The sequence below is a fragment of the Ovis aries genome, chromosome X (genome assembly GCF_016772045.2).
Source record: "Ovis aries strain OAR_USU_Benz2616 breed Rambouillet chromosome X, ARS-UI_Ramb_v3.0, whole genome shotgun sequence".
Classification (NCBI taxonomy): domain Eukaryota; kingdom Metazoa; phylum Chordata; class Mammalia; order Artiodactyla; family Bovidae; genus Ovis; species Ovis aries.
The window spans coordinates 115406696-115422978 of record NC_056080.1 but is presented as its reverse complement, the minus strand read 5'-3'; the positions used below and the strand labels follow the sequence as shown (position 1 = coordinate 115422978).

Sequence of the window (16283 nt, the reverse complement as noted above, 5' to 3'; positions counted from 1 at the left end):
GTCCGGTTCTAACTGTTGCTTCTCAACCTGCATACAGGTTTCTCAGGAGGCAGGTAAGGTGGTCTGGTATTCCCATAATGAAGGCATTTTACTAAGTGAAATAAGCTAGTCACAGAAAGACAAATACTGCATGATTCCACTTATATGAAGTATCTAAAAAAGTCAAGTTCATACAATCAAACCATGGAATGATGGCTCCCAGGGTTTTAGAGGAGGAGGACATGGGAAATTACTAATCAATTGGCATAAAGTTTCGGTTAAACAAGGCCTATAAGTTCTAGAGACCTGTTGAATAAGATTGCACCTGTAGTCAACAGTAACATATTACACATTTAAACATTTTCTAGGAAGGTAAATCTCATGTTTGGTGTTCTCACAACAATAAAATAAAATTGCTTTAAATTTTTTAAAAACTTGGAAAAAAATTATGTTAACAACCATGCTGGAAAGAAGTTTTCACTTTTATTTCATTATGGACATCTTCAGTTCAGTTCAGTTCAGTCGCTCAGTTGTGTCCGACTCTTTGCGACCCCGTGAATCGCAGCACGCCAGGCTTCCCTGTCCATTACCAACTCCCCGAGTTCACTCAGACTCATGTCCATCAAGTCCGTGATGCCATCCAGCCATCTCATCCTCTGTCGTCCCCTTCTCCTCCTGCCCCCAATCCCTCCCAGCATCAGAGTCTTTTCCAATGAGTCAACTCTTCTCATGAGGTGGCCAAAGTACTGGAGTTTCAGCTTTAGCATCATTCCTTCCAAAGAAATCCCAGGGCTGATCTTCAGAATGGACTGGTTGGATCTCCTTGCAGTCCAAGGGACTCTCAAGAGTCTTCTCCAACACCACAGTTCAAAAGCATCTATTCTTCGGTGCTCAGCCTTCTTCACAGTCCAAATCTCACATCCATACATGGGCATCTTACTATTATACTAAAGAAAATTATACTGTGATCATAAACTGGGCTTATAAAATAACTACACTATATGGAATCCTGTGTATAATATATTTAAAAAATTGAAACCACAGAGACATGCATGGGAACAAAGTATACAAATTGTTCTCTATAAAAATAAGTATATGACTGAAATACATGAACCCTACCAGAATAACTAAAACATATATAGTGACAATGAAGAATGAAGGTGAAAGTGAATTCCATCACTTGTGACAGGTATGGGTTTGTAGATGCCATTGATGTAGGAATTCTCCTTGGCAACTCTTCCAATCAGAAGTTGCAGGTCTTTGCACACTTGTGATTTTGTGGTTTTTTCTAATCTAAGAAAATTCATATTTGATGAAATGTGCAGATAGCTGCTTGGCAACATTTCTCAGGAGAACTAGGATTACAGTAAACAGTGAACATTTTTAGCATTGTTTTTGTGAGATCCTTGTTTGGTTTCAGTGATCTTAAAGGAACACTGCATAATCCCCTCAGAATTAATTAATTATCCCAATTCATTTTATACTAAAGTCAATCAAAGCATGAAATGCTCCCCTCTCCAAAAAAAAGCCCTTTGCTCTAAAGCATATTTTACCCTCTCTTCTTTCTCTACAAAGCCATCCTAGTCTCACTTGACACATGGTGAGCTTCCTATGAGAATTCTTCCTGCATTTAAGAGGCAAGTTCAGGTAGCTTTCAAAGAACCATGTAATTAGCATACTCTTCCATATTCTTATTTTATTTGTCAATGATTTTCTGTCTCATAAGTCAGATGGTACACTCCTTGAGAATAAGGTTAGCATGAGATACTTACACCACATTGTCCACCCCCTCAGTGGGTTAGGAAAGTTTGGAACCAAACGAATTTTCAAAATAACACTTGAGAATATACTTTGGAATATCATCAACATAATGTTGATGTTCCTCTAAAGCATTAAAAATAGCTACAAGATGGTTCCTGCATGAGCATTAGTTAACAAATTATTTTGGGCTTTGTATTTAACCACCCTGAAGTGTGGACCTGTCTCCCCATAGCCAGAGATTACAGAGAAAAACCAGCTGTGGCTGAAAGTCTTGTTGGGAAGTGAAAAGACACTGCCCAGGTGTTGGTGTAGGAACAACAGCAGATAGAAGCTGAGTCACCTCTGTAACTGGAGCGTGATCAGGACAAAAGGAAGTATGATGCACACTGGATTGGGGAGTTGTGATTTGTTACTAAAAGTAGTCTTTCTCTGTCTCCACAGTGCCTGCAGTTGCTTCTGTCATTTCATTTATCATGCTGTGTTGTATTGTGAATGTTTCAGACGTTTCTTGGATGTGTCCGGGGAATTCTTGAAATGAAACTGAGTAGCAGACCTTCATCCATAGACTTCAATAATTTTAGTGATAATATCAATGTCCTCTAGCCAAAGACTCCCAGGAACATACATATACTGATCAAGCTCTGCAGGAGACCCAGGTTTGATTCCTGGGTCAGGAAGATCCCCTGGAGAAGGAAATGGCAACTCACTTCAGTATTCTTGCCTGGAGAATCCCATGGACAGAGGAAACTTGCAGGCTACAGTCCATGGGGTTGCAAGAGTCGGACACGATTTAGGGACTTAACCACCATTAACCAAAGACTCCCAGGAACACACATACAGTGATCAAAGTGGGTTTGTCACTTAGTGAGAATCTACACCATGGAGAACTGTGAGGCATCTCAAGAAAAAAACGGTGCCAAACAAACTTATTCTAGGCTTTGAGCTTTGGTTGAGTGACTTGTGGGAGGGTCAAAGGAATCTGTGGTTCAGTCTGGGTTGGGTGCCATCAGAAAACAGAGCCGTCCTGTGATTGAGTATCTCAGGTCAATTTTATCAGGGGTAGGGGACAGACTAGAAAGCAGTGGTCACTCATATTAGTCAGGAAGGAGAAATATTCAGTTATTTCTGTGGTTTGGACAATGTTCGTATTTTGTCTGGGTTCAGACATTATGGAGTGGTCTTGATTTGTCTTGACCCATCATAGTTGCAGAGTTGCCTGATCTGATACTGATAATCTGTGAAATTTGGGGGGATCAACAGAACACCAAGCTTTAGTTTGGTGTTGCTACTAGTGCCAGGCCAGCACCTACCAACACCAAGGCCAACTGATAGTACTAGGCTAGCTCTTGGATGTTAGGAGATGTTTCTCTTTTTAGTTTGTTGTTTTACCAATAGGCCATGTGAAAGGGGGCTTCCTTAAATGCATTTCAAAGAGGTCTGACCTCCCCCTCCACCCTACATACATTTATGTCTCTAAGCCCATGTTCTTTTGCCCCCACTGCATTTCTCTAGCTCCATCTACTCACCCCCTGGCATATTTCTGGGGCCTATCCCAAGTCCTACATTTTCCATGAAGTCATCTCTGATCACTCCACTCCAAAGGGCTTTCTTCTGCTCTGATCTTGGTGCTTTTATTGTTTAGTCTACTTGATTGGCACTTTTAGGTCTAACACTACATGCAATCTATGTATGTAATGATAAGAGGTAACATGTACTGTTAAAAGATCTTCTACTACAAGAGACTTACCTCTCCAACTGAAACCTAAACTGTTAGAGGGTTAGGGATCAAATGCTGAAAACTCATGTCTTTTATGTTTCAGGTTCTGTTTCAAGTTTTTGCATATGTTAATTCATTTAATACAAGTCTACAAAGTAAGCGCTATTACGATCTCCTTTTTTCAGGTGAAAACAAAATACCTCTTATTAACCCTCTGTTACCCACCCCCACCCCTTCCCCATCCAGTTAACTAAGAGGCTGGTTAATGATGTATAGCAAAAGGCAGGGGAGTGGTGTGTGGAGATTTTCTCCCCAAATACTTTTCAAGTATAACTCACTTTACATAATACATGCTCTTAAAAACAACATTAATAAATGTTGCTTAAACAGAAGAGCTACCACCACTATGCAGATTATCAAAGCATTGTGAGGGCTTATGAAGATAGATCAACACAATTTGGCATGTGGTATCTCCTTAGACTTTCACAATGCTATTCTTATCCTCATTTTACAGGTAAAGAAACCATGCTGCAGAGTGGTTCCCAGAAAGAAAAAGAGGAAGAGAAGACAAAAAAGGTTAAAAAAAAAAAAAAGAGAGACAGAAAAGTGGAGGTACAGATTCAATGCAAGTTCTATTAAAATTCCAATGACATTTTTCATGGAAATAAGACAAATAGTCCAATCATATGGAATCACAAATAGCCAAAGCAATCCTGAGAAAGAAGAACAAAGTAAGAGGCATCACACTTCCTGATCTCCAACTATATTACAAAGCTATAGTAATCAAAATAACATGGCACTGGCATAAAACAGACAAATAGATCAATGGAATAGAAATAGAAGCCAGAAATAAACCAACCTGTATACAGTCAACTAATACTTGACAAGGGAGCCAACAATATTCAATGGGGAAAGGATGATCTCTTCAATGAAAGGTAATGGGAAAACTAGATATCCACATGAAGAAGAATAAAAGCAGACTCCTATCTTACACAGCTCACAAACATTAACTCAAAATGGATTAAAGGCTTAAATATAAAATCTGAAACTGTAAAACTCCAAGAATAAAACATAAGGTAAAATCACCTTCACAATCATCTTGGCAGTGAATTTTTTAAATAAAACACCAAAAGCACAAACAACAAAACCAAAAATTAATAAGTAGGATAATATCAACAAGTAAGGCTTCCCAGGTGATGTTGTGGTAAAGGACCCGCCTGTCAAATCAGGAGCCAAAAAAGACATGGGTTCAATCCCCAGATGGGGAAGATGCCCTGGAGAAGGAATGGTGACCCACTCTAGTATTCTTGCCTGGAAAATGCTATGGACAGAGGAATCTGGGAGGCTACAGTCCAAGGGATAGAAAAGAGTTGGACACGACTAAGCACACACACACACAAGATGACATCAAACTTTCAGTGCTTCTGCACAGCGAAAGAAATAATAAAAAATGAAAAGGCAACCTACAGAATGGGAGAAAAGAGTTGAAAGCCATATATCTGATAAGGAGTTAATATCCAAATATATAAGGAACTCAATAGCAAAAATCAAATAATCAAATTTAAAAAAAGGCAAAGGACCTGAATAGACATTTTTGTTTTCTAGGAAACCCATCTAAATTGCTAATGGGTATATGAAAAGATGCTAAACATCACTAATAATCAGGGAAACACAAATCAAAAACACAATGAAATATCATCTCACACATGATAGAGTGGCTAACATCAAAAAGATAACAAATATCAAGTGTTATTTAAGGATGTGGAGTGCAGTGTGCCTTTGTGCACTGTTGATAGGACTGTAAATTGATACAGCCACTATACAATACAGTATGGAGGGTCTTCAAAAAATAAAAAATATAATAAAACTATCATGTGATTCTGCAATCCTGCCTCTGGTTGGGTGTATTTGAAGAAAGTGAAGTCACTATCTGGAAGAGATTTCTGTACACCACACCTATGTTCACTGCAGCATTATTTACAATAACTAAAACATGAAAACAACCAAATTGTCCATCAATGGATGAATGGACAAAGAAAATGCGATACACGCGCACACACACACACACACACACAGGAATATTATTTAGCCATAAAAAAGGAAATTCTGTCATTTATGATGATACAGATGGATGGACATTATGCTAAGTGAAATAAGTCAAATAGTGAAAGACAAATACCATATTATCTCACTTATATGTAGTATCTAAAAAAAGTCAAACTTATAGAAGCAGAGTAGAGTGGTTGCCAGGGAATGGGGACTGGGGAAAATGGAAAGGTATTGGTCAAAGCATACACAGTTTCCATTATAAGATGAGTAAATTCTGGCTACCTAAAGTGCAAGGTGGTAGCTATTGTTAACAATGTTGTATTATATACTTGAAGGTTGCTTAGAGGATAGATCTTAAATGTTCTCAGAAACAGCGGTAGCTATGTGATGTGATGAAGGTATTAACTAACTTTATTGTAGTAGTCATTTCACAACATATACATGTATCAAATCATCATGTTGAACACCTTAAATTTATGCAGTGTTATGTGTCAATTGTAGCTCAATAAAGGTGGGCAGGGGAAAGGAAAATGGAGGGCAGAAGTGAGAGAATGGTGTTGGAGCTTTGTAAGGGAGGGTTAGGAGAGGTGAGGAAAGGTTAGGTAGGATTTGTTTTTTTCTTTTATTGTGAACCTGAAAGGACAGGAAAAGAAACCAGGATTAGAACTTTCCTGGAGGCACTGTCAAGCCAACACTCCTGGAATAAGATCTGAGGTAAGAGTTGCCAACAAACACCCAAAACAAATCTGCCTATCAGCTCAGTTCAGTTCAGTTCTGTCGCTCAGTCGTGTCCGACTCTTTGCGACCCCATGAATCGCAGCACGCCAGGCTTCCCTGTCCATCACCAACTCCTGGAGTTCACTCAGACTCAGGTCCATCGAGTCAGCGATGCCATCCAGCCATCTCCTCTTCTGTCGTCCCCTTCTCCTCCTGCCCCCAATCCCTCCCAGCATCAGAGTCTTTTCCAATGAGTCAGCTCTTTCCATGAGGTGGCCAAAGTACTGGAGTTTCAGCTTTAGCATCATTCCTTCCAAAGAAATCCCAGGGCTGATCTCCTTCAGAATGGACTGGTTGGATCTCCTTGCAGTCCAACGGACTCTCAAGAGTCTTCTCCAACACCACAGTTCAAAAGCATCAATTCTTTGGTGCTCAGCTTTCTTCACAAACTTCCAAATCTTCAAGCTGGTTTTATAAAAGGCGGAGGAACCAGAGATCAAATTGCCAACATCTGCTGGACCATCGAAAAAGCAAGAGAGTGCCAGAAAAACATCTATTTCTGCTTTATTGACTATGCCAAAGCCTTTGACTGTGTGGATCACAATAAACTGCGGAAAATTCTGAAAGAGATGGGAATACAGACCACCTGACCTGCCTCTTGAGAAACCTATATGCAGGTCAGGAAGCAACAGTTAGAACTGGACATGGAACAACAGACTGGTTCCAAATAGGAAAAGGAGTATGTCAAGGCTGTATATTGTCACCCTGCTTATTTAACTTACATGCAGAGTACATTATGAGAAATGCTGGGCTGGAAGAAGCACAATCTGGAATCAAGATTGCCGGGAGAAATATCAATAACCTCAGATATGCAGATGACACCACCCTTATGGCAGAAAGTGAAGAGGAACTAAAAGCCTCTTGATGAAAGTGAAAGAGGAGAGTGAAAAAGCTGGCTTAAAGCCCAACATTCAGAAAATGAAAATCACGGCATCTGGTCCCATCACTTCATGGGAAATAGATGGGGAAACAGTGGAAACAGTGTCAGACTTTATTTTTTGGGGCTCCAAAATCACTGCAGATGGTGACTGCAGCCATGAAATTAAAAGATGCTTATTCCTTGGAAGAAAAGTTATGACCAACCTAGAGAGCATATTGAAAAGCAGAGACATTACTCTGCCAACAAAGGTCAGTCTAGTCAAGGCTATGGTTTTTCCTGTGGTCGTGTATGGATGTGAGAGTTGGACTGTGAAGAAAGCTAATAGCAGAGCCCAATCTCTACTCCAAAACACAGTCCCACTGCTCCACCCAGTGGCAATCTTGAGATAGTGCATAAAGGATATCTACCAGAGCCACTCAGATTACATCAGAACCTTGACATTGCAGGGAGAAGTGGCCATATTCCTATTCTTTTTTAATCTCCAGGGACTCTGATGTGCTTCTGCATTTGAGAATGACTGGCCAAATTTTCACTTTCCCTATGACATAGAGACTTCTTGGTGCGAGCTGGAATGGCAGGTGGCACCTGGGCAAGGTGCTAACGTAGGCTATCACTTTGTTTTTTCCATTCTGTCATCAGGAGTTTAATTATTTCTCATCAACTGCCATTTCTCAGTGAACACTGTGTATTGGGTGCTGGGAATACAATACTGCACAAGACAAATAAGGCTTTTGTCTTACAGTGAGGAAGACAAGCAAATCTGTACAGATGGCAATAAGCTCTATGAAGGAAAACGACATGGCGTTGAGATAGAAAACAACTGAGGTAAGAGAAGACCTCTGAGGAGGTGACACTGAACTGAGACATGGAGGACAAGAAGTCAATTATACCCCAAATAGCCAAAGCAATCTTGAGAAAAAAGAATAAAGCTGGAGGAATTAGGCTTCCTGACTTCAGACCATACCACACAGTTATAGTAATCAAACCACCATAGTACTGGCACAAAAACAGACACATAGGTCAATAGAACAGGACAGAAAGCCCAAAAATAAACCCACATGCCTATAGTCAGTTAATCTATGACAAAGGAGGCAAGAATATACAACGGAGAAAAAACAGTCTCTTCAATAAGTGGTGCTGGGAAAGCTGGACAGCTACATGTGAAAGAACAAAATTAAAACATTTCTTCATACCACATACAAATACAAACTCAAAATAGGTTAAAGGCTTAAATGAAAGACCTAAAAGCATAAAACTCTGAAAAGAGAACATAGGCAAAATACTCATTGACATAAATCACACCAGATGTTTTTTTACCCACCTCCTAGAGTAATGAAAATAAAAGCAAAAATAAACAAGTGGGACCTATTTAAATTTAAAAGATTTTGCATAGCAAAGGAAACCATAAACAAGATGAAATGACAACCCTCAGAATAGGAGAATATATTTGCAAATTATATGACTGATAAAAGACTTCTCTGGTGGCTCAGACAGTAAACGCCTCTGCTTACAATGTGGGAGACCCAGGTTCGAGCCCTGGGTTGGGAAGATCCTCTGGAGAAGGAAATGGCAACCCACTCCAGTACTCTTGCCTGGAAAATCCCATGGAGGGAGGAGCCTGGTAGGGCTCCTACCAGTCCATGGGGTCGCAAAGAGTCAGACACAACTGAACGACTTCACTTCACTTTACTTCATGACTGATAAGGGGTTAACATCCAGTATACATAAACAGCTTATATAATATAACTTAATGTCAAAAAAACAAACAGCCTGATTAATAAATGGGCACAACTTTTGCAGCAACATGGATGGACCTAGATAATATCATACTAAGTGAAATAAGTCATATAGAGAGAAATATTATATGATATCACTTATGCATGGAATCTAAGATATAATACAAATGAATCTATAAACAAAACAGAAATAGATTCACAGACATAAAAAATAAACTTACAATTACCAAAGGAGAAAGGAAGGGAGGGATAAATTAGGAATATGGGAATAACAAACTACTATACATAAAATGCATAGGCAACAAGGATTTACTGTATGGCACAGGGAACTATAGTCAGTATCTTGTAATAATTTCTAATGGAAAATAATCTGAAAAATGTATACACATAACTGGTTCACTTTGTAATATACCTGAAACTAACACAATACCATAAATCAGCTATATTTCAATTTAAGGAAAACAACAAAATATGGACAGAAGACCTGAATAAACATTTTTCCAAAGAAGACAAACAGATGGCTAGCAGGCACATGAGAAGATGTTCAGTATTACTAATCATCAGAGAAATGCAAATCAAAACCACAATGAGCTACCACTTTACACCTGTCAGAATGGTTATCCCCAAAAGAACACAAATAACAAGTGTCAGCAAGGATATGGAAAAAAGGGAACCCATGTATGCTGTTGGTGGGAATGTAAATTGTATGGACAGCTGTGACTGAAGGATCAAAAAGGATAAGAATTAGAAAAGTGATCCATGACTTTGACCAGATGGTGATCATTGAGGCTCATAAGAAGAAGAGGACCAGACTGGAAAAATAAGAGTGCGGAATTTTTGAAGTTGAGATTTTTGGAACTAATATCGATTTTCATTAAGAAGGTCTGGGACCCTAGGCATGGCACCAGGAATGAGTGACTAAGGTAGAGTGGATGACGAATCATGCAAAATGAGGAAGCTAAGACACAGAGGGTGCTGGCTGTTTCGTGGTATAGTTGTCAAAGATTTGAGGTGGAGTGGAAGTGTAGTGAGGTTGCCAGGCAGTTGTGTGTTTTTTAAGATTTACTTATGTATTTTCTTTTTTGGCTGTGCTCAGTCTTTGTTGCTGCATGTGGCTTTCTCTAGTTGTGGTCAGCGAGGGCTACTCTTTGTTGCCATGTGTGGGCTTCTCATTGTGATAGTTTCTTTCGCTGTGGAGCACAGACTCTAGGTGCCCAAGTTTCAATAGTTGTAGCACATGATCTCAGCAGTTGTGGCACGTGGGATCAGTAGCTGTGGCACACGGGCTTAGTAGCTCTGTGGCATGTGGAATCTTCCCAGACCAGGGATCAAACCAGTGTCCCTTACATTGCAAGGTGGATTCTTAACCACTGGACCACCAGGGAAGCCCCAGGCAGTCTTGAGTGTGCTCGTGATCATAAATTTGTGGTCAGCCCAGCCATACAATTTTTAGTATTTTCAGCTGCTTCAATATAGACAGAGAAGCATGTGGTTCAAGTAGTGCTGTGGATTGCCTAGTGAATATGATAGGGAGCTAAGAGGAGAAAGGAAATGGACTGACTTTAACAAGGGAGAGTGTATTGATTTCCTGTTGCTGATGTAACAAATTACCACACACCTAGTGACTTGAAACAGTACAAGTTTTTTTTTTTTTTAATCTGACAGTTCTGGAATTCAGAAGTCCAAAATGTGTTTTACAAGGCTAAAATCAAGGAATCAGCAGGTTTGCATTCGTTCAGGAGACTCTGGGAGCAAATCTGTATCGTTGCCTTTTCTCTTAATAGCTTCTAGAAGCTCCCTGTGTTCCTTTGCTTATAGCCCCTCCTACATCTTAAAAGCCAGCAACATTGGGCTGAGTCTTTCTCATGCTGCCATCTCTCCAGTTCTCTCTTCCAATCCTCTCTTCCACTTTGAGGGAAACTTGTGATTGCACTGGGCTCATCTGCCTAAACCAGGATAATCTCCTTTTATTCTAAGGTCACCTGATTAGCAACCCTAATTCCATTTTAACCTGAATTTCTCTTTGCCATATAATCTAAAATATTCACAGGATTTCAGGGATTAGGATGTGGACATCTTTGTGGGAGGCACCATTCTCCCTACAAAGTGATTATGATGATGTCAATGCATGGACTCTGTACTGGGTAAGGAGGCAAATGGAGAAAACAGTGGGCAGGTGAAAAGTGAAACAGTGATGCAATCAATGAATTGGAGAAGTAACAGAATGAGCTTGAAGAACTGTAGCGCTAGAGCAGAAATTTTAAAAATGATGTAGTCTCTGATGATGACAAAGGCTAGGGTAGGATCACATCATAGAGGTGAGAATCTGATATAAAGTTGTAGAAAAGACCAGATAAAGCAGTCATGAGATCTTGGCACGGATGAGCTAGAGGGTAAACTCCAGGATGGCTCTTGCTGGTCCAGGTGTCCATATGGTGGAGGGAGCTCCCAGGAATGGCTGTCACCAGTGTCTATGTTCCCAGGTGAGCTATGGTTGCTTTTTGCCCTCTGGGACACTTTCTAAGAACAGCAGAATTGTAGAATTACAAACCAAGAGCACAGCTCAGAGAAACAAGAAGCAGCTAATGCATTTCAGAGGTGTTTTGCAGAAACCAGACCCCACTCAGATGGAGAGTGGTGAGTGGTAAGCACGCAGCCCACATTTGGACTGCAGCCTGAACATTGGTAATGATAACCCCTGTGGCCTCATCTGGTTACCTCACCACCCACCGATCAGAGAACTGTGCATAAGGTGAACACATTCCCCATGATCCTCTCCCTCAGCTTGCCTTTAAATCCCTTCCCTGAGAGCCATCAGGGAATTCAGGTCTTTCTAGCATTAGCTGCCCCTTACTCTTTGCTCAGTATCTTGCAGTAACTGCTGTGCTTGCCTTCACCACACAAACATGAAAAGGATGTAATGGAAGTGAAAGTCTAGGGTGTGCAATGGGTCATCCAAGTGGATGTTAAAGTCACCAAGAATGATGAACGAGCTTCAGCCTAGGGAGGACAACTGAGCCTTGAGGAGAAAATGTAAACCCCACAAGCTAGGGGAGCCTGTGAGTGAAAAGGGGCCATTGGCAGTGATAACTCAGCCAGGACCAGGGCCCCTCAGGGCCGAACTTCTGCTCAGCAGGAAGGATGGAACCCTGACACTCCACCCCACTCCCAGGGGTGGGGGTGGGCTCCAGGCCACAGGCCTGGGCAGTGACCCCCTTGAGATGTGCAGGCCAGGTCGAGTCCAGAGACTCCCGCAGGCCTGCTGGCTCCCTGCCTTCTTCAGTTTCCGTGAACAGAGGAGGGGCTGGGACTCAGCACCCTGTGCTCTCTACCCCAGGGCTTTCGTCTCTCCTAGGGAGATGGCACCCCTGTGTCGGTGCTTCTCTTCGGTGAGCACCCACAGCCCGGTCTGGCCGTGACACGTGGCCTAGGAGGCCAATGACAGCACAAGTCACTCCCTGTGGGCGTGGGGTGGGGCCTCACCTGGGGGCGCAGGCCCTCGTTGTACCCACCACCACAGCACGAGCATCACACCTGGCTACAGGTACGGAAACCTCCCGGGAGGCCTTGCAGAGGAGCCAAAGCGAGATGGGAAGAGGGCGGGAAGACCCTCCGGAGACAGTCAGGCCTGGCAGGTAGAAGAGAAGCACCATTGACAGAGAGACGGATTCAAAAGCCCTGCGATTCAGTCAACAGACACCTACCTGTGCAAACTCCGTCGGGCGGGGGGGGGGGGGGCGCAAATTTAAAGAAGGTCTGGACAATCCCCCTAAAGGGCCTGTGCTTTTCCAGGGGAGCCAAACAGTGTCCACATATCTCAGTGCAACCAGGAGAGCCTGTGGGGGTCGCAGGGGGAGCAGATAGAGAAGAGAAGGCTTCCTGGAGGGGTGGGCCTGGGGCTGGGCTGTAAAGGAGAGCTCAGGACTGATCAGGGAGTGTGCCCTGCCACGCCCGCCAGGAAGCAGAGACCTCTTCCAGCTGTTGTGGCCCTGGGTCCTTCCCCTGTTTCTCCTTTCCCGACTCTGATGATGGATCTGCAAAGGGAAAGGATGTGGCCGCTTCTGTTGACCAGTGGGGAGTGGGGCGAGGAAAGCAAGCACCTTCCCTTAAGGAAATCGGAAACCCCAGATTGTGCCAACTTCTTGACTTGGAGAAGATCAGAAGTCATGGCTGGAGACGGAGAGTAGGTGGCAACCGATAGGGGGTTGGATGTCCTGGATGGGTTTGTAGCCACAGGCAGGCTCAGGCAGAGGAATGAGGCCCTGGAGACTGACCCGTGGACTTCTGGGACACACACTTGCCATGAAGAGGGTCCCATGTCAGAGGTGGGAGGAGGTGGGAGGAGATCTCCATCAGTTTTGCTTTACATATTTCCTAAAGGGACACCTCGGAGAAGGCAATGGCACCCCACTCCCTCCAGTACTCTTGCCTGGAAAATACCATGGACAGAGGAGCCTGGTTGGCTGCAGTCCCTGGGGTCTGTAAGAGTCGGACATGACTGAGCAACTTCACTTTCACTCTTCACTTTCATGCATTGGAGAAGGAAATGGCAACCCACTCCAGTGTTCTTGCCTGGAGAATCCCAGGGGCGAGGGAGCCTGGTGGGGTGCCGTCTATGGGGTTGCACAGAGTTGGACACAACTGAAGTGACTTAGCAGCAGCAGCAAAGGGACACCTGCTCAGCATCTTCCTTTCTTCTTTGTTTGCTGGTGCCAATCAGTTCTCCTCCCAGGAAGCTGGACCTAATGCCAACCAAAGGAGATAGCTTGTTGCAGCTGCCAAAGCACCACCTCCTCCAGGGTCCTCTTTACTCCCATCTTTCATAGTCACAGGTTTTCATTGGCAACAGCTTGCTCCATGACAATAGCTTTCTCCATGGCAAGCCTGGTGCCCCATCCCACCTCCCTACACAGAGAAGAGGCTCTAGGTGCACAATTTGTTACCAGAGACTTCCTTATTGACAGCAGACATCCTGTTGTGTTTCTGCCCTACTGATAAGTGGAGGAATCAACAGGAGAGGATATGATTGAGTATAAATAGAATCTTGACAAATATATCAGAATAGCAACACTGAGCACAGCTGGGAGGGCCCAGCTTCCAGAGGTCTCAGCCAACCCCTCCAGCAAGGCCCCAGGAATGATGATGGGGGATGCAGTAGGATGGGGACTGTGGACAGTTCTGCTATGTTTGAGTTTTATGTGTTGAACATAAACTGATACAAATGACAGTTCTAATGGCACATTGCATTGGTACATTGGAAGTTATCCAATAAATTTGGTAGATGTGTAAATATATGATCTGATGAATAAAACTGATGAGTTTGAGTAGGAGGCAAAAAAGATAGGAGGGCACTGCGCTAAGTGAGAGGGGAAGGGATTAATGGCACAAAGAGAAATATGCCCTTATGCAGAAGACATTCTTAGTAACAATTTTAGTAAGAATAATTAATTATTAGTAGCAGTCATTATGACCTCAATCTGCTTTCCAGGCCTATCTGCCACTCTGCCCATCCTGGAGCCATTTCATTCCCTGGACAGGTACACATATATACACATGCACACACACACCTCTCTTCTACTATGCAGGCTGTTTCCCTTCCATGCAGAGACCTCATTCCCTCATTCTTCCTCTTTCCCTGCCATCCTTCATTGCTAGGTAAACTCCTAGAGATCCTTCAGGATCCAGGTGAAATGTCTCCCCTTGAGTACCTTCCCAGTTAATTATTCTACTTCTTTCCATCCCCCTTTTGTCCTCCCCTTTTTCCTTCCCCTCTTTCCTTTCCCCTCCCAATTAATCATTCTCTCTCCCATATTTCCATAGCACTTTGGGTTCATCCTTATTTTAGCACTTGTCACTTGGGTCATTGTTGTTCAAGTGTCTGTCTTCCCCTCTAGACCATGAACTAGAGCAAGTCATTAGTCTTAGGCATCTGTGAGAGAGGCCTCCCTAGCACAACCCTGAGTATATAGATGGATACTCAATACTTGCCTGGTGAGTGAATGACTAGTATCTGTAGTATATCAACAGATATTATTAATATTGCTGGGTTGTTGTTTATTTAAGGAGTCAAGCTAAATTGTTGTTGTTTTTACATTGTGTTTCTGGGACTCTCCTCATGTATGAGTTTTATGAAGGGCAGAGTGCATTGGACTGGATTTTTCTTAACAAGTCCATATAACTATTGCCAGGCTTCTTGTCTCTCATTGTAAGAAGTAGAGAAACTTTCTGATGAACTAGAAGTGGTGAAGCAGTGTGCTCATTCATGAATAAAATACTTATCTTTGCCAGCTAATTTATTGACAGTAAAATATCACAAAGAGAAATTGCAGAAACCACTATCACTATACAAAAGCCCACATACCCCTCAAGCTTTTCTACCAGTGGATATTCACAACCAAAAATTTTGACAGTGATTTATCTGAATTCCTTGAATGTCTTTTATTTAGTTGCTCTGTGTCCAGTTCATATTGAGTATCACAGAGATCTGACTCTGATGTTAAGCTATGTAGCTGTTTATTGTTAAATCAGAGTGAGCAGTAAGGGACTTGAAGGTAGCTTAGACCCCAAATGAAAGATCACCTTTCACTGTTTGGACAGAGGCACTCTTTTTGCATCATATCCTATATTGGTACTACTGTTCCTTATGTGTGAATTAGTCACTAGTGACTCAGCCCTGAAATGGTTAGTCACAGTAACCTTTGTCATTTAACAGCCATAGTTTTTTATTGGCAGCTTCTTAATGAGCTCATCTTTGGGGTGACAAGTGGTAGAGCTATGACTTTTCTTTAAGAAATTTGAGAGATATAGTCAGTCAACATTTTTATTTACTTTGAGAGAGATTTGAATTCCGAGGCATGACTGAGGTTTTCCCGATAGTATCAATACTTGCATTGTCTAACAAAACATGTCAAAAATTTCATACTTGTCATCCAATGAATATGGCAATAACAGTATTGGGCAGACTAGGACTGAGAGGTTGCTGGCTGCAGTTTATAATGACTGAAGAATTAGTATCTGTGAACATTCTGCATGTAACTACTCTGGGTTGAATGTTTTTGAAGAAGTTGAAAAAGCACTTAGTATAACCTGAAGTGGAATCTGCTAAGATGTTACAACTGATGATGTTAAAAATATGAGTGGAGAAGAAAAGAGTTAGTGAATAAATACAAAAAATTTGTGAAAATATAAGGTCTTTAACTCTTTGGGTTATTCATTATATTATTTATCAGCAGTCACGTTGCAGACAATATTTGAATCTCTCATGTGTTATTAAACTGACAGTGTTAATGGGTAACACCATTCACTCTCGTGAACTTAACCATCATGGTTCTGTGAACTTTTGTCAGAAACAGAAGTTGGATGTCCTGAATTTCTCTACCACTCT

The 16283-nt window shown here is 42.1% G+C and overlaps 1 protein-coding gene across 1 annotated transcript in view; it reads left to right on the top strand.

The window, feature by feature from the left end:
* LONRF3 (LON peptidase N-terminal domain and ring finger 3) overlaps positions 1-4542 on the top strand; it is a 63167-nt gene extending 58625 nt beyond the window's left edge. Inside the window, exon 13 of the mRNA XM_060407683.1 lies at positions 3972-4542. Within this exon, the coding sequence (XP_060263666.1) occupies position 3972 (1 nt within the window). The 3' untranslated portion in view covers positions 3973-4542. The remainder of the gene's footprint in view (positions 1-3971) is intronic.
* The last annotated feature ends 11741 nt before the right edge of the window (positions 4543-16283 follow it).